The sequence below is a fragment of the Platichthys flesus genome, chromosome 9, assembly GCF_949316205.1.
Source record: "Platichthys flesus chromosome 9, fPlaFle2.1, whole genome shotgun sequence".
Lineage (NCBI taxonomy): Eukaryota > Metazoa > Chordata > Actinopteri > Pleuronectiformes > Pleuronectidae > Platichthys > Platichthys flesus.
The window spans coordinates 23,930,645-23,957,311 of NC_084953.1; the positions used below are offsets into that span (position 1 = coordinate 23,930,645).

Genomic DNA, 26,667 nt, shown 5'->3' on the forward strand with positions numbered 1-26,667 from the left:
GTACTAGTAAGAGAAGTAGCTACAAATACTAATCAGCTGCAAACTAGCTTCACTTTTAATTAAACAAATAAATATATATAAATCAAAAATCAAACTCACTGGAATCTGTCCTCTCTGGATTCTCTCAGCATGATGAAGACAAACAGTCCCACTTCAGTGTTGAGAGAGAACGACACAACTTTGTCCAACATGACAATAAAACCCTAACAAAGATCGGAGACACAGATGAGTGGGAGACTTTCAGCCGAGGCCTTTGTGTTTTCTTTGTGTGTGTGAGTGTGTGTGTGTGTGTGCGTGTGTGTTTACCCTGGGATCAAACACTGACACGATAAAGATGGCAAGAAATGCGAGCAGGGACATGAATCCTTTGGCCAAGCTGGAAGAAGAAACAAGAGCATATCATCAGCTTTATAAGTCAACGTTAAATAAATTACACATCCCACAAGTTCCTCCGCTTTTTCATTAGTTGAGACAGGAAAAATACAGCCGAATAAATACTATACCAGGCGGGAAATTGGCTTTAAGGTAAAAATCAAGGAGTAAAACAATTTAAGTTTTGTGCCAAAGTAAATTTCCTCAGTAGTTTAATAGTGTGTTTTTGATTCTTTTAACCCAAAATACAACAAAACTCTGACAAAACATTTCTCAAATAATGTTAGATCTAAGACACCAGCAAGTTCTTATGATATGACTGTCGGCTGTTAAAATAATGATTATGGAAGTCTTGGAGTAGTTCTTAGCTCAAACTTTTAGATTTGTATGCATCAACTTTTTCTGGGCCATTTAATGAGCTTTTTATTCAGTCTGAACTGGTCAGACTGAAGATAAAGATACAGATGCAATGTCACGAACCAGGTTATATCAGATAAAGTTTCACAATTAAGTCTGGACTTCCAGAGTTTTCTTTTCACATATGTACAACACAGCAGGAGACATGTTTGACATGTTAACAACAACAGAAACATCTCTGGAGCATTTAAGCAACTGGGTAGATCATGCAGGAGGCAGGAATGAAAGTTTAAATTCCGTTGCCAAGACCTCATGTTTTTGTTTGCATTACATCCCACAGCGTCACACCATATCACCCAAAACTCTCTAATTACTTCGTTCAAAGATATTTGTTGCACTTTTCTTGCGATTAAACATCTTGAAATCACTGGAACCTGTTTCCCTATTTTTTAACTTTCATAAAGAAATAATAAATAACTACTTATTGAAATGTTTAAAAGTCAGCGCTGCCACTCATCTGTGAACATGATTTGTGGCTGAGTCACATCAGGCAGATTTTCATTGGCAATGGGTGTTGAAGACAACAACTCCCCTGATTCTGTGCTGCTTCATGTCATCATCAAACTTGGCCCACTGTTGTTTGTTTTGATCACAGACTGTATATAAAGAGCTTTGATTGAGAGACCCCTAGTGGTCGAAGTTACATATTGCACATTGAAATGAGACAGGAGAGCTGGTGTGTAGCTCTGACCAAATCTGAGCTGTCCAGAATAACACCTCACACCTCTAAGAAGGTGTTCACTTACTGCCACAATGATGACACATGTAATAGACAAAATGGCAAGTTGACTTAAAACCATGCCCGTTGGATCGTAGATGAAACTTCTTACTCAGTGGCTTCCTCCTGTAGCCATGTTAGCAATGGTGTCAATTCTGATGTAGGTAATGGGGAATACCCAGCCAGTATAGACCCATTATATCCATACCCATTATAAGGCTCCACTGAATGAAACACTTGGTTTCCCTCCTGCTCCCACTGACAATCCTCACCTTCTTGCCGAGCAGATGTGGTGTTTGTTTGGCAGATTTCTCTCCCAGGCTTTAGACAGCCACTCCAGCCTTTTGCTCCACATCGAGCTCACCAGACCATCAACTGAAACAAACACAACCAGTCAGGTCAAACACTTGGATAATCATCCAATTAAGTGAAATTGAATACCAGTACTATTTACCCCTGGTCTTATCATTTTCGGTTTCTGAAGTTTAATTTCTAGCAAAGGAAAAGTGACACTAACTGTTTTATTTTACTGTTAATTGTGCCTACATGTAATCAGAACAACTGAATGAATCCAAACAGCAGTAAACTTACTGGTGTGTTTCATGGCAGATCCCATCACCAGGAAGGACACAGTGACACTGATGGCCATAAACACCTGTATCAGCTCAGCCACCCAGGAGTACGCCCTGTAACGTTCATTAATAATCTGCATGGGTTGGTGGAGGGTGATGGACGATGGCGAATGTTAAAAATGAGGACACACAGAAGAAGGAAGCCATGTTTTTTTTATACTTAGGCACAAACATCTTTAAACTGTTTCAGGCTTTAAAGTAATAGTACGATCAGGAAAGGACTCTTTTTACATGATATTATGCATTTTAACTGCATGTTGCTGCTGTGATAACCACTGGGCGATCTCTATGCTAATTAGTTAGTCAGTCGGATCCGGGCAGCCGCTATAACTAATTGCTGCATGTTTCCATTTAGCATTCCAGTTAGTTGTTATCTGGGAGAATTTTATGCTAGAAGCTCTGTTTCATGTGTAATTTAATCCCAACACACGCTGATTGCATTTCGCTTGAGTTGAGTTCAGCACAAAACAATTATCTGGCTCATAACTTATACACCACACAATGAAAAAGCAGATTTTAATGCATACTGTTTTTATTAAAGCTGCTACATGGAGTTTAGGCCTCCTATGACTAGTAAGTGTCAGTATGGGTTTCATGTAGCAGTTGTAACTGTCAAATCACAACACAATTTAACAGCATTTGGATTAATCCTTGTGTTTCTCATGGGACATGGGGAATGGTCCGTTTCTTTAACATCTTGATGTCTCAAAGTGCGTAACAGTACAGTTTTGCAATTCACCCATTCACACGGTCCATCTCACTATACTTATGCTACATCATGTTCCACATCAGGACTGCACCAAGAACTGAGGCGCTCTCTCAACTCTCTGTCCGCTATATTAACGCATTCACCTGAATGTAATTTTCCATCTCTGCCGATCCCGAGCCAGAGCCGATTAAAACCCCTACAACTGCAGGGTCATTTGACCCCGGAATAAATGCTGATGTCAGAAGGTTTTAGAGCAGTGGTTCTCAACAGGTCTGGGTTAGGAAGCCACCATCAACCCTTTGACAAGTCGTGACCCAAACGGAGGAACATCTTCAACTTCTCAAATGTATTTGATAAAAAGATGGTGCAAATTTAACCTGAGATAGTACAAAATATCACACTATGCAAACACAAAAAAAAAATTCAGGATAAAGCAAAACGACCAGCAGATGGCGATGCTAGAGAGGAAAATATTCCCTTTTACACTCAATTAGGTGCATTTTATTTAAAAACCAAAAGGGACATCTTAAGGACACAAGGTAATACAACAGTCGAACTACTGAGAAGTAGTTTCAAGAAGACCAAAGTTATGTAGCTTTAGCTGAGAATACTCACTCACTGAATCTATGACAACCAACAAAACTGATCCTATTCACATAGCTGCATAAAAAAATCCCCTTCAAATAAAAGCACACAGGATTTTTTTCTTAAAAGGCCTGCAACCCACTAAAAACGGGTACTAGTTGAGAATCAGCACACAATAGACGTAACTGGTTGCAATTAGCATGGAATGGTATAATCTGCAAGTCATTGAGTTTTACATGCAAATAAAAAGTCCAAAAGTCCAAAGGTAGATTGGAGTCTGGATATACACACTTCAAAACTGAGAAGATCGCCTACTATAACCTTTACCTCTATACTGTGTGCCCAAAGAGAAACAAAACACTGGTACACCCTTTGCACTGTCATTCAGGTGATAGGAAGTCTGTGATTTCTTGCTCTTGGCGACATCCCCCCCTCGACTGACTTCAGTCGCTCCCTTGACTCTGGGAGAAAATCACTAGTATTCATATGAGGTCAAGGTGTGACTGACAGAGGTTAAAATGCCTACCTGACTGAAAAGGGCTTGAGCCGACAGCCATTATGTAGATTCTGAGTGCTTTGGATTGCACAAGTGTCTTCTGTTGTATAACTCATAAAAACACACAAAAAGCCATATGGACTCTCACCTTTGTCAGTGGGATGGTTGCAATCTCTCCTGCTTTCTCAGACCTGAAGGGAAAACAAACACACGTGTGACTTAGAATATCCTTCAGAGCTGTTAAGGTGGTCAGTGAGCAAAGCAAATAGTTATTCAACCAGAACCTGCTGAAGTAATTGGCATCCAATCGATTTTGCATGTTATTATTGATAAAACATTTATTTTTAAAAATAAAACTAAATTTAAGCGACGACTTGGAAAATCACAGCAGCAATTGGCTGTCTTGAAATCATGACAATCTTGACTGAGTGTGCGCGTTTACACCCGGTATTAACATGTGGCCCCACACATGTCTTGTGATTGGATCTCAGATCGGTTCTCACCTCCCTGCTCTAAATAAACGTGTCAGCACAAGCGAGCAAAAGAGAGGTACAGAGATGAAGTATCTGTATCCAGAAACTAATACAAAAACAGAGCTTTGTGCGTGTTTGTGGGGTGTCAGTAGGTTTTATATAATGCTATACTACCAATAAAGTGCAAGACTCATCTTAAGGTTAATTAAAGCAAACAGGATGCACATGTCAACAATATGGAGTGTGGGCAACAGTTCTATCGCTAAGCTCTAGTTTAGTTTCAGTTTAAACTCTCCTGTGACTTTACATTTATTACAGGGATCCTGCCCACTGCATGAATTAATCTTCATTAAGACTCATTGAAATAGAGCCTGGTAGCTGGCCAGCTTTCAGCCTGCAGAGGGATCTCCTGCAGAGATACAAGATTCTATAGTGTGGGGCGGAATATTGTTCTAATATTAAATGAGGCACAAATGGTCGTAAAACAAATGGGAGGCTGGGGCTAAACCTATGAATCAGTGTTTCCATTTTAAACTCTAATTTTGACAATTTGTCTGCTGCTGCTGTAACGTGCTGTAGGTCTCATTAGTTGTTTTCCCTGCTTTCCTTTGCAGCCAAACTAACGCAAGCAAGCCCTTCACTGTAACAGCAAGTGGAGGGAGTAGGAGGTAGCCAATGTGTGTCCTCAATGAACACGGTGGTAACACAGTTTAATTGCTCACACGATAGGGCTGTGAAAAATATCATGCTAATAGTATGAAGGTCCAGCAGTCACTACTAAACTCCAAGAACTGCTAGCTAGACTGTAGAGTTTGGTTTATAGATATTCTTGATCCCTGGAGGTCATATCTCCACTTCACAGCAACATTTTGGGCTGTGAAAAAGTCTGGAAAACAAGTGATTTGATTTATTCACACTAACTCAGCATGATCGAAAATCCTTCTTTCAAACCCAATAAATTGAACATTACAGGACTTTAATATGTAATTGAAATACAGAAGTCACTGCACGTTATTGTGTTTGGGGGTTGTAGCTTTGATGAGACGGGCTGGGGTGTATCGGTTGCACTTTTTCAGTGTAGCCTGCTCTTGCTAGCTTTTCCAGGATTACCAACCCAAACTTTAAGAAGTAAAGCCAAAATGATTTTTAATGCAGCACAGTAAAAATGCAGTTTTTATAATTTCGAACCATAAATCATCCAACATAATAAAAACGCTAAATTGTAAAATACTTTATGTCTGCTTTACGAGGATACGTTTGAGGCGGCTGATTCTGGACACAAGGCCATTCTGCTTAGATAAACAGCTCAAGGCCTTGGAAGCCTCTGACTTTCTTTCTGCTTGCACCCTCCTTGCCCTCAATCTGATCCTGATCTCTATCTGTAGTTTCTCCCTTTCAGCCACTGAGTCACTCTTTGCACACGACGAAGCTCAGCCTCCTGGTGCTTCCTCTGCTGCTCCTTCGTCAGATTACACAGTGTATCTGGGCCTTTTAATGGAAACCTTCCCCTCATCAATGATGCTTCTTGTAGTTCAGGTTCAGTCGCTTCTGTTTTTGTTTCATCAGAGACTTTTGCTATCTTTCTCCACGACACCTGTCTTGGATGTCTCTGAGTTCCTGTAGCTCTCTTTGAGCCGGTGAGCTTCCTGGTCTCATCCTGGTCAGAATCAAAGCTGAGCCCAGTCATAGGTTTCGCCCTCAGCTACTGCAGGGAATTACAAGATTTATGTGTTTTCTTGGAGAAAAGGTGACCAGCAAAGAGAAATGTGTACTGTTAAAAATGGTAATTTTAACAAAAGGATACAGATACTTTTGGAATCAAGGCTTGTTTTTTCAGCAGAGGTGGGAAATGGCTCCTCTTTAAATGGATCTTCAACAGAGATTTTATTTCATATCAGAGTTTAGGAACTTGTAGCCGATTTGTCTTTCACTCTTTTCTCAGCAGAGCTCAACCTCCACTGCTGCTTCTTCTTCAGAAATGCATAATTTGATTGGCTCCTCCATCACAACCATTTTGCCACTGAATCTTCTCATTGTCCAGTTGCTCCTGATTTTGTTCTCCAGGGCTTTTTGCTCATCTGTCCTGCTGCTATTCTCCTCATTTCTTTCTTTCCGCTGTTGTATTCTTTGAGTTTCTTCATCTCTTTTCTTTTGTTCTCTCCTGACCCCCACAGCAGCTCCTGAACGGTGCTTCATTTCCATTTCCCTCAGCTCGAAAACATTTGTTTCCCTCTCTCATCTGTTATTTTTTTCACGATGCACTTAATCTCCAGAAGGTGACTTTGGTGTTTCTGTAATATCTCTTTGTAAAGGTTGGTTTGGTCTGACATTTGTAAAGGTCTAGGTGAAGTAATATAAAAAGCGCACAGAAACATTATACAACTCATCACAGCCAGAGTTTTACTTATCATCAATGGGTTATTTGGCTTCGACCTGTTAAAATGGTGTATTACACCTTGATACATTCTTTTTTGTGATATTAAATTGAGTTTCTGAATTGAAAATGTCTTTAAATTGCAACTTTTTGACTGCTGAACTAAAAGTGTTGCCCAAATGGTTATGACTGCTGGGCAGGTAGTAAGTAGAGACATTAATGATGACAAGAAAACTTAGAGGATATAACTAACCAATGTCAGCTTGGTGGAGGCTCTTCCTCCACCAAGCTGACATTGATTTATATTTATATTATATATATATGTATTATATATATTTACAGCCACAAAAAATGAAGGAGACACAGAGAGGAGCAGTAAATTACCGACAGGTAAAAACTATAAAAAAAACAACAATACTGGAAGTGAATTACCTTAACACTATAACCACATTATTTGGGGTTGGTAATGCCATGATGTAAAGTTTTTCAATAGACAAATCTAAAACTGGGCTTTTTCAACAAAATTCAACTGTCTAAAATATCTGTTAAATTTGAGAAAATGACCCCTCAAAAATCAAGTATGCCAGATGCAACTGACACTGTCAGTAATCTACAAGTTTGACAAATCACAAGAAATCTATTCATAGCATCTTAGCTGTAATTTAACTGAAAAAAAGGGTTAATTCTGAAGTCATGAGGTCATGAAGTCCTGGTTGTCATATAAATAAATATTAGAGTTGTAAAGCACAAGATCATTCCATGTTTATATCTGTGCCCTTGCCAGATAATTTTAAAAACACTTCAGTTGCTAGGTAAGAAATTTGACTCACAACCTACTATGAACAAAAGAAAGGAATGAACAACTGGTTTACATTGTTTCTACTAAAGATCCACTGAACACCTACCTTCAACACCTGAATGACTAAGATACTGCCATATATTTGACCCATATTGCCATATTGCAGAAGTAAGAGGACTGTTAAATAGAAGGCTCAGTGAAAAAGTGATAAACAAGGAGGCACGCAATATAAAAGGACATTTAAAAAATAATAATATATACAGAGTAATAGGATAAATACAGTATAAGACACATGGGAAGTGATTAAACAAAGATAAGAGAGAGTGTGTCTGTGTGTGTGTGTGTGTGTGACAGTGACTGTTATTGTATTTCTTCAGAAAGCATAATGTTAGGTATTGCTTCATGAGGCATCAGATGGGACCTGAATTGACAATATCCCTGCATCACGCCACAATAACTCACATCTGATTCGCTCTTTAATTCCTTCCCTTCTTCTCCCCGCTCTTCCTCTGCTGCTGCTGTACTGCAGTGGCTGCTCAGCCAGCGGGCTCTAAAACTCGGAGATGTGACATGCTGAGTCACAGCAGGGGGATCGGGGAGACAAAACTAATTAAGAGGACCAGCAGCAGCAAAGTCATGACACTGTGTGCATCACAGTGTTTCTAATCGCCAAAGATAATAAGCCTCATACAGTCAGGGGGCAGCTTTTGTCTCCGGCTTTGAGTAAATGCTGTGAAAGGGAAAACGACTGCGAATGTGTCACTCGCAGATATAACTGGAAAGGCGACAGATTCCAGATATGCATGGAAAAGGGAGGGAGAAGTCCAAAACAGCAGTGTGCGCCAACATGATGATGGCATGTACGTGTCACAATAACTGGCGTCTCCAGACACACTAAGTGTATGATATTGCTGAGAAATGACAAACAGGACAGAGAGGGCAGCTTTCAGCAGACTGTAGATAACTTGATAATTGCAGAGTTTTCAGGGGTGTGTGGATGTGTGTGGGTTTATGTGATGAGCAGCTGGGATGACGAGAGGGAGTGTTGGCTGATCCCACTGATGAAGGAGTTCCCTCTGTCAGAGTTTGACCACTTGTGTTCCCCTCTGCGGCGGCTGCCAGTGAGAACTCCATCCAGAGTTTCAGGAAATATGGTCAGCAACTGGCTCTTTTCTAACTTAACCAGTGACTCCACATAAATAACAGCCTACATAAGGCTAGTAATACGCTTATTCTCAGAAGCGTGGGACTACAGATAACAAGTGAGCTAGTGTGGCTACTGCTACTGCTGATGTTGTGCAGACAAACACACATTTTTATCTATGCCGTACAATTTTGTTCTTGCATTTATGGCTTGGAAAAAGCCAACAATAATATATGACTTTCAAACTCAGTATCACATGGAATACTTCAGTGTGTGGAGAAATCCAAAGCTAGACAAAGTTATGCTCAGCCGGCAGCCAGCTAAGGTGATTTTTGATCATCTTGAAAGTGATAATAATATATGAAGCATTTTCAATTCTTTCTTGGTTTGTATATTAACATATTCATAAAAGTGAGAGGAGTTATTGCAGCAAATTTCCTGTGTGTAAGAAGTGTTTCCTTTTATCTGTCTCGGCCTTGATCCACTCATCGTTCTAGTTTCATATTTTGCCATGACTGAAAAAAGACGCATCACTTTGTAGAGAAAGATCATCCCAAGCAGCATTTTTAAATAGCTGCGTCACGGTTTTATTGCCACACAGGGAAATAAAAATGGATGGCGGAACTTTTACTTTGAATACTCATATTTTTGTCAGTTATAGAATATGACTTTAAGTTTGCACAGACAACCCAGATGTCAAGGAAGATCAAGATCCCAATCTCAGTTCTCATGAAATGAAACAAAGAAAATCTGAATCAAACTTTACCTTAAGGCCAGTGGTGTCACGTGGAGACACGCACACACATCAGCATGCACGCACACATGTGCTATATGAATGTATGCCCAGACAACATACAAAACAAAAAAAAGTGAAGATTGGATCCCAACGCACCCAGAGAGTGAGACGTCATTATTTTTCTTACAGAAAAATAAATAAATATACGTATATATATGTACATTTTAACACCAACCATGCTTTTAAAATCTTGCAGCTGGATCTATATAATCAGTATTTCAATTGGAGGATGTGTCAGACTTTTGGACCCCACTGTATTTTGTAATTGGCTTCGATGTTGGCCTTGACTTGATTTCTAACTCATTTTGTATGGATGTCAGCTTCACTAAGTCGTCTAGTAAACATGGCCTGGACCTAACAAGCCCCAAGTGTTTCCGTCTCAAAATTACACAAACTCTACTGTCAACCATGAAAGCATAACAAATAGACTGTCTACTACATTCCTATTTATATTAAACAAAGTATCATTCAAAGTGAAATTATACCATTAATGTCTATTTATTTAGACTTTTTTCTCTAGGTCTGCATCATTGACCAAATGTAGCTTCATACGTGAGCTCCAAAAGATCCATTAAATATGTTTAATTGCCAAATGAATTAATTTCATTTCAGTAGCATCAAGTTTAATGGATTTAATGTTGTTAGTAGTATCATGCTGAAGCTGTTAAACATGCAGCAATTTAAATCTATTCAATGTCTTTGAATTCCACAGAATTATGTAAGATGAATGATTGTTAACTGATCCTCATGATGAGTCCTTGAGAAGAGATCGTCACAAACCATGAACTTGATCATACTATTTCTGTGAGGACACCACATTTTCCCTGTGTTGAGTTTTACCTCTTAATCTTTTTGCTACCTCACATTTTTGTTTACTACAAGTAACTGTACTACTAACGCTACAAGGACACCAGAGGTTTCGGAGGGATGTGTAGGACATATAAGGACTTTTGGGTCGTACATTTTCAGAACTCTTAGGTTAGAGGAGACATGGTTGATGAAGACAGACATTCCCCTTGTTATCCGCATGACTTGATAATTGAGACCTGTGCACTGGACATAGTCTAGGCTTCGTAACAGTTGGACAAAATCTTCATTCCCCCCCTCTCCGCAAGTTGTGGATCGCCACCTTTAACTTCACCTGAGCAGTAACACTCTCAGAGAATCCCAAGAGTTTAGCTAGCTGCAGCATGTATAAAAGCAAACTGCTGTTTATCACCCCAGGGACAGAAGACACAAGGCCAGTGGAGAGTCTGGAGAATCTCCTGTCGCCACTTTTGTTTGTGTTATCGCCCCCTTCACCTTAACACGGCTCTAAAAGCACATCACTGCTCTGAAAGACTCAACAGATGAGGAGAACAAGGTTAGAGGATTGGGATTTGAAGCAGTATAACAGCCATGAGCTCCAGATGTGTTTTTTCAAAGTGGTTCATGAAAATATAACATTCCCACTAGGGGGCAATGTTGTCCTATGAATGTCGCAGCTCTGGCCTGGGAGAGGAGAGATCCCGTCATAGAGGTTGTCGTAGCCATGTGGGTCATAGACGCTCTGCTTTTTAAAGAGATGAACAGTGAACCGTGATGGGTGGGGGGGTGGGATAACATAGAAATACAAATTCATGCCAAGCAATCAGAATGAAAAACGATTGTTCTGCAAATCAGTGGAATGAAAGAAGATTTAATGGAAGAGGGACAGTCTGAGCAAGGCAGCCATTACAATTCAAGGATGCTTTGACACATTACAGATTCAGTCCAGAAGTTGTAATTGTGCATATTCACACACTTTCTGCTGATGTATCATCAGTGTCACCTTTTGGCATCAGCTAAATGACTCACTGTACAATAATTCTCATGACAAATATCCTCCTTTGCATCAGAAATGGACAACAGCTGATTCTATTGTCACTGGTTGGGTGTGGATGATCTAATATATAAAAAAGAGCTCCATGCCTGCCAAATTATTTAAGAACAGGCCTGATGTCAATGGATGTAACTTCCTAACATGTCCCTCTAACTGAGATAATAAAGTACAATTTGGAGTATGATAGGCAACAGTTCCAAATAATCCAATTAATTACAGCATGTATTAATGAGTCAGCCTTTAAATCTTTTTTCAATAATTTAAATTCCTGGAGAACTGAGTGAAAACTGGGTTTCAAATGTTTTATCCACTGCTGATTTTGAGATGAGGATTCAAGTGACAACCTCCACTTTAAAAGCCAGAATGGATAAGAGATGCATTTTATCAAGAACACAACAAAATTGTGTTCTGGCCAACGCAGTTGTTTGGCTTTGGCCCAAAATAGTGTAAAGGCTTATTACCATCAACCACTGAGTGATTGTCTATGACCTCTGGAGCATTAGCTGTTTTAGTTGGTTCATTTGATCAGTCAATAGCAAAGTCTGTTGAATGCTTGCATTCAACCACTGCACCGAGACGCTTACACTAAAGCACAAAGTGTTGGCCCTTAATTAAAGTAGCAGTGGTGTGGTTCATAAAGGTTTGAACTTGACGGCCAGCCGGGGGCTTTCTGTGTGGAGCTGTTCTGCATTTGTCTGCGTGGGTTTCCTCTGGGTTCTCCAGCTTCCCACAGTTCAAGCAAATACAGTTAGATTAATTGGAGTCTCTAAATTAAAAGTGAAGGTTGCTTGTGTTTATGGGGGTCAGCCTGTTCAGGGTGTACCCCTGCTTCTCCCCCAAATGACACCTGGGATTGGCTCCAGCCCCCCATCCCACCCTCAAAACATGAGTGAGAATAGATGGAAGGAGAGGTATCTTTAAGGAAACACAGATGCATGCTGTCCCCTAAATACTCAAATAATCTAAATATCTATTGGGATATTAGAATGAAAATGTACCACTGTAAGGCAAAGTAAAGAATACAACTTTCCAAGTAAATGCTCTGTCTTGATGTCTAAGCCTTTGTTTATAATTTATTGGAAGCTTGCGGCTAAAGATGGTTGGTTATGAGGAAAGACAAAAGAGGAGAGGAAGGCATACAGTGTAAAGACTCACTCCTCTAGTGAGATGTTGGAGTATATCAGAAGGTGTGCAGGTCCAGGTGTGCTGTTGGATTCAAGATGGGTATTCGTCCCAACTGCCGTCCGCAACTCTGGTAAAGATGTTTGGGGAACAATTTCCAGCACTGCCCAGCACCTGAAACAGACAAACATACACCCAGTTCCCAGTTAAAATGAAGTGTCATTATTAAGTTCACATATCTCCAAATTAATCCCCAACTCCTTTAAAACCGGTATGGGGCCTTCACATTTTCAATAACAATAACTACATATTTTCAGCATTTGGACCTGATAGTTACAAGGTAAATTATTTTTAAATCAAGTTAAAAGTCCCATTAATGTAATGAATGTATATGTGTACAACTACTTATTGTATTATCGATAGACTGGTTGAGAGGGCAGTATGTGTGAATGGGTGAATGGCAATAAACTGTACTGTAAAGTGCTTTCACTGGTCATCAAGTCTGTAAAAGTGCTGTATAAATACAGACCATTAATACCACTGTAATACTTTCTGAAAAAAATAACTGTTTCTTCAAAAATAATGTAGTTTTCCCTGTTTATTAGTTACATACTGGATTAAACCTGATCCTTATGGCAACTTAAGTTTCTGCTATTCCATTCTACACGTAACTTGATGAAGCGTCTTTCACAAAACTACCGTCCGATCCAATCCCAATGAACAGAGGGGCAGCTAGCACTTTATGGCAGCCAAGCACAATAGGCCATAGCGTTAACGGCTGTTCTGTGCCAACATGACGATAGAGAATCATGACCGAACAGAGAACACCACGAGCAATGCTGCAATTTCCAAGACATGTACTAGCAGACATCTAATTTGAGCAACTTTCCTCAACTGGAGGGAGCAGGATTAAACACATGTTTCATGGTGTGAAACAACAAGGATTAAAAACAGAGGTACATTTCTCAGGAAAGATCCAAAAACAAGCTTAATTTTCTTACAGGGGGACGTTGATGACAGGGCCATTTGTCACAAAGATACAACAGGGCCTCTAATCTGAGGTAACACACTCGCACACACACACACACACACACACAAAAACACACACACACACACACACACACACACACACACACTTGCTTAGTCACCACTGGCACCAGGCTGCATTAATCAACATTTTTATATGAACAATGGATCAAATAAATGTGCGATGTGAACAAGCCACAGAGAATTATCACCTCACTCTGCTGTTCCTCTCAGCCCTTGAGAGTGTTTTAGCATTTTCAGTTCACTGTTTTTGTTTTATGGCACAAAACTTTACAGTCGTGATTCGGTCCCACCGCTCTCTGCAACCTTGTTCCAAAATCTCCAATGCACCAAACAGGAAAGATAACAAATTAAGCAGCTTGCTGGTTGACATATTGGAGCATTTAGTGGACATTTCCCTCAGGAGTGTATTTAAAGATGGACACTGCATCTCCACCTCCTCCCGCTAATCAAGAAATGAAGCAAAGATATACCGCAAGATATGCCGTCTTACGCTGACGACATGATTTGGTGCCAGTGTCTGTTTGTTCCATGTCACATCCACGGAGGTGCCGAGGTTTAGACCAGCGAGGCTCTGTGACATTAGAGGTATGGACGCTTTTTTAAGTCTGAAACTACTACTTTCTTACTTTACTACTTTCAGGGCCTCACGGGGACACCAGAATTAATTACACATTAATTGGCAAAGTTGAAATGATGTGTTACCTTAGTTTTGGTAGAGCGCTTAATCAAACCATAGACTGAAATGGATTCACTTTAAACATAACCTGTAGGGCGGCGTATAGCCTTCCTGGTAGAGTTGCCGCCCCAAAGAGGGAAGCCCTCAACCCGCAGAGGCCCGGGTAGGGGAGGACATGCACATCTATGCATGACCTCTCCCCCTCATGTCCCCCTTTCACAGCTTGCGCTCTTTGCTATCAAAAATAAAGGCGGTAAAAAGCCCAAAAGATACATAAAAATCTTACAAAACATAACCTGTCTGCAGCTCTTAACCCTGTATCTGCCTAACAGCATGGAATCACTGTTCCTGCAGGTGTCCAACACCACAGTCTGCTCCTGTTCGAGTTATTCTTTGCCTGTTTGACTTTGGCATCCATCTCTCAGCGCTGTGTGTCGGCCGGGTTCAGCACCGAGCAGCCCTTGAGGTTTATTGTGCTCCCTGCTGAATTCTTTAGGAAAGAATTTCAAGGGCAAAGCTTGTTTAGAAAATGTTTTATTTCACTGTATATGCTTAGTGGGTTGTTTTCATGCTGGATAGAAAGTCTTTTTCTAATCTATAATGTAAATTATATTAATTCCTTCGTCTTTAATTGTTTTCATATTTAGTGGAAACATCCTGGGTGAAAGATGTTTGTTGTCACTAATAACATATCCTAAATATCTGTTATTATACTTAATAAAAAAGTCATACATTGTTTTTTCATAAAGTAGTTAAATCCTTCAGTAAGTAATAAATATTAGGTAAGACAAAGAAAAGACAAAAATATGAACCAAAATCTATTTTAAATAACCTGAAGTTTATTTTATGAAAAAACATCTAATTTTCATGCTTAAATAATTTCCTGAAGATCAGTTTTATTTGAATCAAATAATGAAGTGACAAAATATGTTCATACACAAGCGAGCATCCACTACATTTGATCTTGACAACAACTTTTCACCGTCACTTTTATGTGTACAGCTTGTCTTTGTTGATGGTGTGCAGGAAATGCTCAAAAGGAATTTTACATGACCTTCTTCTACTTATGTGGAAATGTGTCTACATGATTGATTTGAAATGTCAGATTTATATTTGCCCTTTCTGTTGTCTATTGGTCTGATGTGCACTATAACTTTGTTAACATGTTGAGCTGTTCAGTAGAATAGATTATTAATCCATTGCTGAACTAAATATTGAATATAAGTGTGTTAAGTGTGTAGTATCTCATTGGTATCGTTATTTTTCACATCTATCTGCGCAATGGAGGTTGTGGCTTCATTAACTTTGGTTTGTTTGTTAGTCAGCAAGATCGAACACAAACTAAGGAATTTAATTTTGTGTATTAATGGCACATCACCCATTACATTTTGAAGCAGATTTTAAGAAAAGGTCAGATCGTTTCTTTAACATGGCGAGAGAGAGCCTGGTTAGAACCTGCCCAGGCACACTGTAAAGTTAAGATTCAGGAGATAAGTGTTATCTTGAAACTCAATTAATCTGCCACAACAACATTTAGATCATCCGTCTAGAAATAGCTGGACATTAGTATTGAAAAAGTTCAGACTCCTCACTCCGTCTTTTGCTTGAGGCTTCCTTATGTCTAGATAGTTTAAGGAACATTTATCATCCACATACACAAAACTCATGATCCTTTTTATTCCCTTTTTATCCTTATCATGTGATAATATTAAAACTCCTTAACCACAATGTAAATAGACTGCGTGGTCGGATTGTTGTTTTCAAGTTCAAAAGATTGAAAAAGGATGACCATTTCCCTAAAAATTAAGTAAAGTCCATCTGCTAAGTATTATCAACTATTAAATTCACCTCGAGTTTTAAAGGCTTTGACAAATACTGTTTCCAAGAATTTTGTTTGAAAATCTCATCTATATTCATATGGTGCCACATATTTGATGACAGATTATAATAGTTTTGGATCTCATCTGAAGACGCTCACACTGAATGAACCCGCACTATGACAAGAGTCATAGTCACTCAACTACAGCTACACAACTACATACTAGTCTTATGAGACAGGGTCATGGTGATTAAGCAGTCCCCACCAAGCCCCCCCGCCAGGGATTCCCTTTGGATTCAAGGTGTTCTCTGGTTGAGTCAGCCTGATAATCCTTTAGGGTGCAGCTCGTCTTTGAAGGTTTTCTAAAAACAAAAACCCAGAGACTGGGAAACAGAGTATGAATCACAAGTTCTTTGTTTGAAACCAAAGGCCATAAAGTCAGGCTGCAGTAGAGGGAAAGGAATTCACAGACAAGTAAATTCTCTCGCCTCTCTGCGGCATTGGCTGTTGGTCTCTTTGAATCGGCAGAGCAGAGTGCAGCTCTGAGAGATTTATCCATTCATTTGTTGTGGCCACGCTCGCATGCACCCAACAACACACCATTTCTATTCTAGTCTTTCACTCTGCTGGGTGGCTCAGCAGAATTATGTCCCCAACGATAATTATCAATCAAAATTATGGTCTGAAAAATGGAGGCAGAGGAAACTGCTTACCAGGACGTCAAGCATGAACAGGACCCCGAAAAGAAGTAGTGTGATAAGAGAACAAGAGAGAAAGAGAGGTGAGAGAATGCAAGGGGAGAGAGCGTATTTGCATCTGTGCTGCATAAGTCAAGACAATATCAGTCAATTTATGGTCACAAACTTTGCAAGACTTCAAGTAGTTTGCAGAACAAATAATTTCAATTCAAATGCATTAAATACACTGGAGTTCAGTTATACCATCATATTTTAGGCTATAAGATAATGTGAAATGTTTGGTATCACTGGCAGTCAACAAAAAGGTAGAAAGAGAAAGATGTGTGGCAGAAAGGAAGCAGTGCGTATTTCTGATGAATGAATCAATGCTTTAGTTTTGTTAGTTTTTGTTTTAAATAGGCTCTACACTCTTCTAATCTTAAAATATCATAAACCTATAAATTTGCAAGTTCTTGACGTCTACAGGATGAAAAACAAATTAAATAGATCTAGGTCTGTGTGATATGACTATATTTATATATATATATCATGTAATGATACAATTCTCTATTGTTTCATATTAAGCTATTGCTTATTTTGTTGTGCTACAAATCACCCTTGGCAAATATGGCAACATTTCATTTTGTCATTTGGAATAGTTCTTCAATACGGAGCGGATGTAGCCAGGAAATTTGCATAAAGACAACACACCATACATGGAGGGGAATAAATGTGACACAGGACGTGTTGATTCCGAACAGAAGATTGACTCCGACCAGCCAAGATAAAATGAAGAGTGCATACCTAGAGGGCTAATTCTGTCACATACAGATTTTCTCCTCTATTTGTGGAGGTCTTCAGGGACAGTCACAGATGGCAGCAAAACAATAGATGATACCATCAGAAACTTGGCACAGATATCTGTCAAATACACCACCACTTCTTTGTCTATCTCCTCATCATCATATTTTCAGTCATCGATGGAGGTTGCATACAGACTCAGTGCCTGGTCACATGGGACTGCAGTACAATGACAATTCATTAGCACATCTTTATGAAATAGTTGTTTGGAGCTTGGGGACATACTTGGTCATGGTGTCAGGTTGAGACATGTCTAACATTGGCCATGGAATTTAATCCACAAATTAAATTTAAACCAAAACATATACAAAGATAATCCTCAATTGCTGCTATTTGTCATTTGATAGATACATAATAAATAATACAGATACGATATGAAAATGTTCCTTCTGTTAACAATCGTACTAAATGCTTGATAAGTTTTATGGTTTGCAGCTGGTCTACAGCACAAATTTCCATGTCAAATTTGTTGAATATACTTGAACTCATGTGACGGATTCTGCAGTGGACATGACCTCAAACATCCAGAGCCTGACTCAGTGCTGCATTTGACTCCATTGGTCACTAAATGCTATTCCTAAGATTGGAATTTTTTTTTTTTTTCATTTTTTATAAATAATAAATACTATATTAATTGATAACACTTTTCTTCAATTAAGTACACTAAAACTATAAACATTTAAAATCAAAAAATGAAATACTGATTCACATGAGAGCACAAAGTTCCGTCTCATGCACAACTGAGTGACTGACAGCTTGACAAAGTGTTGAGAGCCCCGAGTTGACACGCGACTGCACAGGAACGTGCAAAGCTACAGATACAGTGTTAATTTTGGCAGCTATTTTTGATTTAGTCTTAGTCTTTTGACGAAAATGCAAATTAGTTTTAGTCACATTTAGTCATTTTGATCCTTCTTAGTTTTAGTCTAGTTTTAGTCGACGAAAACAAATTACATTTTAGTCTAGTTTTGGTCACATTTAATAGCCCCATTAAATCCTTTTCTTCCCTTCTCAGGCCCAGGGACCCTGTGTTATGTCTAAAACTACATAATAGTCTAGCTTGCAGTACTAGATATCCCTCCTAGCATAAGGCTATAGTAGGGGTCGGCAACCTTTACTTTCAAAAGAGTAATTTTGCCCCCTCTTCCCCCAAATAAAATTTGTCTGGAGCCGCAAAAAATATTTGATAACTAAGCTAATAAAGTTTAATATAAAGTTATACTATACTAATGTAACCCGGTTAAAAATATTAAGTAATATAATTTCTTCCAAGCATATAAATAGTGTGATTAAAAAGGTTGAAATTCATTAAAATACTATAGAAGTGTTAAAACAGTTAAAAGTATATATTATGTGTTTATTGTTTTATTTGAAGTATAATGTATCTGTAAACGTAATATGTACCAGCATGTATGGGGTTAATTGAGATGGGCCGGAACCTAACCTCTGAGGTTGTTTCGGGGGAAAAAAAAGAGGTCGGAGCGAACAGGTAGAAGACACGCGGAGATGTAGGAAGAAGAGTAACGAAAAGAGACTGTTGTACAGACGTTGAGTGACCAAGTCGTGGAGGCGTTCAACCCGGACTCTCCAGAGGACTCAGTGGTGATTTTCCTGTGGGTGTGAGTGGATTACTCAAACCGTGAGGACGACGTGAAGCTAGAAGCTAACACAGCGGCTAGTTTAGCTCACAGTGACTGTACGAGTTAGCAGCAAGCTATCTATTCAGCAGTGACTGTGGGGAAAGGAGCGTGGAGCTGCAGACGACGAGCGAACACCGCGACATCGGCAGTGACGGGGTTTCGTTTCCTCCGGACGGATCTTCTCCTCAACTCACCTCTTCTCCAACCACCAGCTCATCCCAAGCGACACCCAGGCCTGCACCGATGCACTAAAGGGGTACCCAGGTTTATTTGAAGTAAAGTAATAAGTGCCGGCTTTAGTTATCAGGTGTGTGGGCCCACATATTGCATTTCAGTGAATTTGAGTGAATTGAAGGTTCTGCATTGATATTTTTGGGTTAAAAAGTCTATTGATATCTGTGAATATTTGTGATAGTGTTTCACTAAAACAGAACAAAGGATATTTTTATTTACTGTGTTTACCTGAAAAGAAGAAACAGGGTTATTTCAGTTATTACATTTCTTGCAAAAGAGGTATAATTCCTTTGTTGTGTTTCCTGTGAAAAAAGGGACAATTCCGAGTTTTTACCTTAAAAAAGGGGAATTTATTGTGAAGGTTTAACGACAAAAAGAACATTTATATTTTTATTTTATTGTTATATTGCATTAATCATTGCATAAGTAAATAATTGAGAACTTATTTTCTTAAAACCGTGTGTGGTGTATTTCATTTACTTACCTTTAATACACAGAGACCTGAGGGGTTAACATCTTTATGAAAAACAGGTTAAAGGTGAAGTTATAAGTAAGTTAAAAACAGTTCATGTGTGTACTTTAAAACAAAAAAAGAGAGATTCAAAACTAACATTAAAACTGAGTTAATCAGGGTTAAAAATAGTTGATAAAGAACCCAAAAGCCCTGCCCTTATCACCATGACTACCAAGGGGAGCGCTACATAAAATGGAGGCACGGACGGGGTATATTTTGGATTTCTCATTAAAAAAAAAAAAGTTAAAGCGTTAAAGGCAAAGTAACTAATTAAAGTGCTAACCTAACTTACAAACAGCATTAACATGTAAAGAACAGAACTAGTGTCAGAGTTAAAACGCTGGTGCCGTGGTGAGGGTTTGGATGAGACACATGCGATTATGACCATCGTCCCAGAAGAAGTAGAGATCAGTGCAGTTGAAGCAACACTGGAAACTATCAAGTCTTTTGGACGAGTGCGTGTCCGTGGGAGAAACTTCAGTGCAAGACTAAACCAACGGATGGTTTTGTGTGAGAGTAAAGAGACTGTGAATGAAGAGAGTGTTCCTCCTGAGGTTAAACCAGATGATGGTGGAGAGGCGTGGCCTGTTATCATCATAGGAAAGGCTCAGGCAGCTGCCGAAGAGTTTAACAGTAAACTGAAAGGGTTGCTGCAGGCTGAAGGTAAAACAATGGAGGACCTCCAATCATTATTCCCCAGTACACCCCCGCCCACTAACTCCACTGAATCTATCCTTCGCGCTGTTGGAGATTTGTTGGACAAGACAACTAAGCCAGCTGATGGAGGGAGTTATGGTCGACTACGCATGTTCTCGGGAGCCCTACCAACGCTGCCAGGTGAGGAACCATTTGACCATTGGCTAGAGCAGGCATGGCTCATGGTGGAGGAGACTGAATGCTCTGACAGAGAAAAAAGACGCAGAATTATTGGAAGTTTAAAGGGACATGCACTAGAAAATGTGAAAGCAGTGCGACACACACATTCTGACGCCAGCCCAAAAGAGTACCTGGAAGCTCTTGAAAGTGCTTTTGGAAGTGCTGAGTCCGGTGATGATCTCTACTTTGCTTTCAGATTAATGCAACAGCAAAAAGGAGAGAAACTGTCAGATTTCCTTCGACGCTTAGAGGTCTCTAGCCAAAGTGATTCAACGAGGTGGTCTTCCTGCGAGCTGCATGGACCGAGCCCGACTGGAGCAACTGCTAAGAGGTGCTATCGATTCAGACCTGATGCTGATCCAGCTGCTCTTGAGAGAAAGGAAGGCTGTACCCCCAAGCTTTCTACAGCTTTTGACTGAGATTCGTGCTGAGGAAGAGTATGAAACTTCTAGAAAGAAGCTCAGCGCCTCAGTACACCAAGTGCATGTTAATCAAGAAGTGGATACAAGGCAAGCAGAGATCCAGAGTTTAAAGGCGGAAATAAAAGAACTGAAATCAATGGTTGCATCAGTGGTGACCCAATCCACTCCAGTCAAAGAGGATTACAGGGAGGCTACACCCATCCATTCACCGCCTGGCCCCGAGAACCGACAGGACGCCGAGCTGGCTGCACTGAAAAAACAACTGAAAAGACTAAAGCAGAAAACTAGCAACACGATGTCTGAACAGGACGCTGCAGTTTCGACCATGGAGGCTTCAAAACAATTCTCCAACTCACCCAAAGGAACACCGAAAAAGTCAGAGGAGAATTTCTGCTATAGGTGTGGTGAGAGCGGACATTTTGCCACCAAGTGTCACAACCCTGAAAATCAAGCCAAGGTTATCAGAAAGCTAATTCATGCTTTAAAGATGACAAAAGACAAACAGCAGTCTGGTGGTTCCACCGCCAGTGAAGTAAACTGTGGGGTCAAGAAAAGTGCAGTTACCGCATCGGAGCCGGCTGGCATCCCTGAAGGCTTGGTTGGTCCACCCAGCATCGTACCTGTGAAAGTAAATGGACACTGCTGTGACGCCTTGTTTGACAGTGGGTCACAGGTTACCATTATCTTCGAGTCTTGGTACCAAACCTACCTGTCTGATGTTCCCATACGCCCTGTGTCTGGTTTAGCTCTGTGGGGATTAAGTGAATCCGAGGGCAGTTATCCCTACCGTGGGTACGTAGTGGTCGACGTTGAATATCCAGCAAAGGTAGCAGGTGCCGACCAGACAGTGACCATCCTTGCTCTTATCTGCCCCCAGCCCAGAACTGCAGACCAGACTCCGGTCATTGTGGGGACCAATGCCAGTCACATTCGACGTCTTGTGCAGCAAAGTAAAGACAACGGCATCGACATCACACAGACACTGGGGATACAGTGTTACAGAGACAACACAACCACAGCCCTGGAAGAGGATGATGATATCGGCTGTGTGTTATGGCAAGGCCCTGGCCCACTGACTCTGCCCCCTGGTGGTGACTGCAGTGCAGTCTGTAAAGTCGAGTACAAACACCAAGTCGACAAACAGATCCTGATGGTGGACTCGTCTCCCCTAACGCCACTCCCTGCTGGTGTGCTACTTCAGCCAATGGTGGTGCACAGCAAAGACGTGAACGTCAGCCATTTCAGAATCTTGGTCCAAAATGAGTCCATGACAGAGACAGTCATACCAGTGGGAACAGTTATCGGGCATATGTATCTGACAGATGCAGCTACTCACCTTTCTCCGTCCAAGACAGCTGACAACGAGTTTGACCCAAATCTGATCAACTTTGGAGACTCACCTGTCTCTGAGGAGTGGAAACAGAGACTCCGTCAGAAGCTATCCACAAGGTCTCAGGTGTTCTCGCTTCACGAATGGGATGTCGGATTGGCGAAGGAAGTAGAGCACACGATCCGGATGTCAGATCCACGGCCTTTCAGAGAGAGCTCTCGTCGCCTGGCCCAAGCTGACCTGGAAGACGTGAGAAAGCACATTCAGGAACTGTTGCGTGCGGGGATCATCAAAGAGTCTCGTAGTCCCTATGCATCCCCAATTGTGATTGTTCGCAAAAAGACTGGAGCTGTGAGAATGTGTATTGACTACCGATTGTTGAACAGCCGAACAATCCCCGATCAGTACACAACACCCTGTATCGATGATGTGTTGGATTCGATGACCGGAAGCAAGTGGTTCTCCGTTCTTGATCTGCGGAGCGGCTATTACCAAATTGCTATGGCTGAGGAAGACAAGGAAAAGACGGCATTCATCTGTCCGCTGGGGTTCTTCCAGTTCGAGAGGATGCCGCAGAGGATAACTGGAGCCCCAGCCACCTTCCAGAGATTAATGGAGAAGGCTGTGGGTGACATGAATCTGCTGGAAGTCCTTGTCTACCTCGATGACCTGATTGTATTTGGCCGAACTTTAGAAGAGCATGAAGAGAGACTTCTTAAAGTTCTTGATCGTCTGGCAGAGGTTGGATTAAAAATCTCGGTCGACAAATGTCAGTTCTGCCTCCCAAAGGTAAAGTACCTTGGACATATCGTGTCGGCAGATGGAGTATCGCCTGACTCATCCAAGATAGAGGCAGTTACCACTTGGCCACAGCCTACGCACCTGAAGACTCTTCAATCCTTCTTGGGATTTTGCGGATATTACCGCCGTTTCATCGCCAATTATGCAGCCATCGTCAGGCCTTTGTCTGAGCTCACAAAAGGCTACGCTCCAACCCAGAGGGGCAAGAAACCGGAGAAAGACAACACAAAGACTTACCGCAAAGAGTCCGAGCCTTTTGGTGAGCGATGGGACCTGTCCTGCACTGAAGCTTTCCACAAGATTATCCACTGCCTTACCCATGCACCTGTTTTGGCCTTCGCGGATCCCAACAAGCCATACGTCCTGCATGTAGACGCCAGCTTGAAAGGGCTTGGCGCCGTCCTATATCAGGAGCACAGTGAGGGTCTGAGGCCAGTTGCCTTCGCCAGTAGGAAGCTGAAGACATCTGAGAGGAACTACCCCGTTCACCAGCTGGAGTTCCTGGCCCTTAAGTGGGCGGTTGTGGATAAATTCCATGATTATTTGTACGGGGTCAGATTCACCGTACGTACGGACAACAACCCGCTCACGTACGTGCTGTCGACCGCCAAGCTCAGCGCTGTGGGGCACAGATGGCTCTCGGCCTTATCTACCTACGATTTCGATGTCCAGTACCGACCAGGCAGACAAAACATAGACGCAGACCTGCTCTCGAGGAACATGTCTGATGAGAGTTCCGAGGAATGGACAACCATACCACAGTCTGGTGTGAGATCCATCTGCAAACGAATCTGCATCCCTGGTACTGCGGGCAGTCCACTGAGGTACGTAGATCAGTTGGGAGTTTCTCCTGAATGCGTGCCTGATGTCTTTGCATTCCCGATTCACCTGGAGTTGAAATCCTTGGGACAGATGTCTAATCAGGAGCTGATAGAAGCTCAAGAGGATGATACAGCCATCCGACTTGCCATCCAAGCTGTTAAAAATGGAAAATGGCCGGAAGAAAATGGATCTAGCCCAGAGAGCTTTCGTCTTAAAAAAGAGATGGGGAAGCTAATGATGAAGGACGGGCTACTCCATCGCTTAAGCAAGCGGCCCTCCGGAAAAGAACAGACTCAACTTGTCCTACCAAGCGGGTTCAGAGAACTGGTGTTGAAAGCCACGCACGATGATCTAGGACACCTTGGTATTGAAAGAACTACAGACTTGTTGAGGAGCCGATTCTTTTGGCCGAAGCTTGCATGTGATGTTGAACAGTATATAAAGAACTGTGGAGCGTGTGTCACACGGAAGACCCCTTGTCATAGGGCAGCACCTTTGCATCACATTTCGAGCAGTGGACCAATGGACCTCGTGTGCATTGATTTTCTTTCAATGGAACCAGATTCTGCAGGCATCGGAAATGTTTTAGTGGTCACGGATCATTTCACCCGTTACGCTCAGGCGTTCCCTTCCCGAAATCAGAAGGCGCAAACTGTGGCGAAGATCCTGGTGGACAAGTACTTCCTGCATTATGGTCTGCCAACAAGAATCCACTCAGATCAAGGGAGAGACTTTGAAAGCCAGCTGATCAAAGAGCTTCTGCAGATGATGGGGATCCGGAAATCACGGACTACTCCTTATCACCCGCAAGGAGATCCGCAGCCCGAGAGATTCAACAGAACTCTTCTGTCCATGCTGGGAACCCTGGGGTGTGAGAAGAAAAAACAGTGGAGCAAACATGTTGGCTACCTGGTTCACGCCTACAACAGTACCAAATGTGACGCTACGGGGTATTCACCCTATTTCTTGATGTTTGGCCGAGAAGCAAGACTTCCCATAGACTTGTGCTTTGGAACCTCTCCTGATGGCGAGGCTGATGGTTGCCATTCTCGCTATGTAGCCAAGCTGAAAGACGACTTGCACAGGGCCTACAAGCTTGCTTCCGACACAGCCTACAAGACACATCAGAGGAACAAAAGATCCTATGACAAAAGAGTTGTATTTCAAATCCTGGATATCGGTGACAGAGTGTTACTGAGGAACTTGGGACTGAAAGGAAAACATAAACTAGAGAGTCGTTGGAGTTCTATCCCTTACGTGGTTATAGGAAAGATGCCCAACCTTCCAGTGTACAAAGTGAAACCGGAAGATGGGGGAGGAGGAGTCAAAACTCTCCATCGTGATCATCTCCTTCCAATTGGACAGTTGGTAAGAATGCCGACAGTGAATGTTGAGGACAAGTCACCAGCCAAAACAAAAGCAAGAACAAGAGCTGAGACACAAAAGAAATCGAAGAAAGTCTTACCTGGAATACAGGAAGTTCTTCAAGAGATGCAAGAGAGCATGGATTCCTCTTCAGATGTGGAGTATTATGGACCTGAAAAATCCTACAGTACCTACCTGAAAGAAATCCTGGGAAAAGAAAGAGAAACTGCTGGACAGTCAAACCTCATCCAAAATGATGCTGATTCTTCTCAACAGTCAGATGGAAATCCTGCTGAGGACAGCTTGTCAGAGGAAGAAAGTGTGGAGGAGGAAAACTACAGTGTGAGAGAAGAGGAGGGAGATCAAGATTCTGAAGAAGAAAGTGATCCAGAGTCTGATAACCCTTGCCACGATAAGCACCCAGAGACAGTCACTAAGACAGAAGTGAGTAGCAAACCTGAACACCGTCCAAAAAGAAAAGTGAAACCAGTCATCAGGTTAACTTATGATGAGCCTGGTAGAGCTAAAGATCAGCCTCTCACTATTATACATAGAGGAGTTGTCATTAAGATTGGCAAGAGTTAATTCAAACAAGGTCATGCACCCTTTCCACTAGTTAACGGTTAACTTAAATAAAAAAGTTCATTATGGTTTGATGAGGACATCAAAGACATTTAGAAGGGGGAGGGTGTAACCCGGTTAAAAATATTAAGTAATATAATTTCTTCCAAGCATATAAATAGTGTGATTAAAAAGGTTGAAATTCATTAAAATACTATAGAAGTGTTAAAACAGTTAAAAGTATATATTATGTGTTTATTGTTTTATTTGAAGTATAATGTATCTGTAAACGTAATATGTACCAGCATGTATGGGGTTAATTGAGATGGGCCAGAACCTAACCTCTGAGGTTGTTTCGGGGGAAAAAAAAGAGGTCGGAGCGAACAGGTAGAAGACACGCGGAGATGTAGGAAGAAGAGTAACGAAAAGAGACTGTTGTACAGACGTTGAGTGACCAAGTCGTGGAGGCGTTCAACCCGGACTCTCCAGAGGACTCAGTGGTGATTTTCCTGTGGGTGTGA

At 41.2% G+C, this 26,667-nt stretch overlaps 1 protein-coding gene across 1 annotated transcript in view; it reads right to left on the bottom strand.

The window, feature by feature from the left end:
• The window catches only part of si:ch211-51h4.2 (uncharacterized), a 101,069-nt gene that overhangs the window by 3,295 nt on the left and 71,107 nt on the right, over nt 1–26,667 (bottom strand). The window contains exons 12-17 of the mRNA XM_062394794.1: nt 12,532–12,672; nt 4,078–4,120; nt 2,099–2,213; nt 1,780–1,882; nt 307–376; nt 100–203 (exon numbers count right to left, since the gene is read on the bottom strand). Of these exons, the coding sequence (XP_062250778.1) occupies nt 100–203; nt 307–376; nt 1,780–1,882; nt 2,099–2,213; nt 4,078–4,120; nt 12,532–12,672 (576 nt within the window). The remainder of the gene's footprint in view (nt 1–99; nt 204–306; nt 377–1,779; nt 1,883–2,098; nt 2,214–4,077; nt 4,121–12,531; nt 12,673–26,667) is intronic.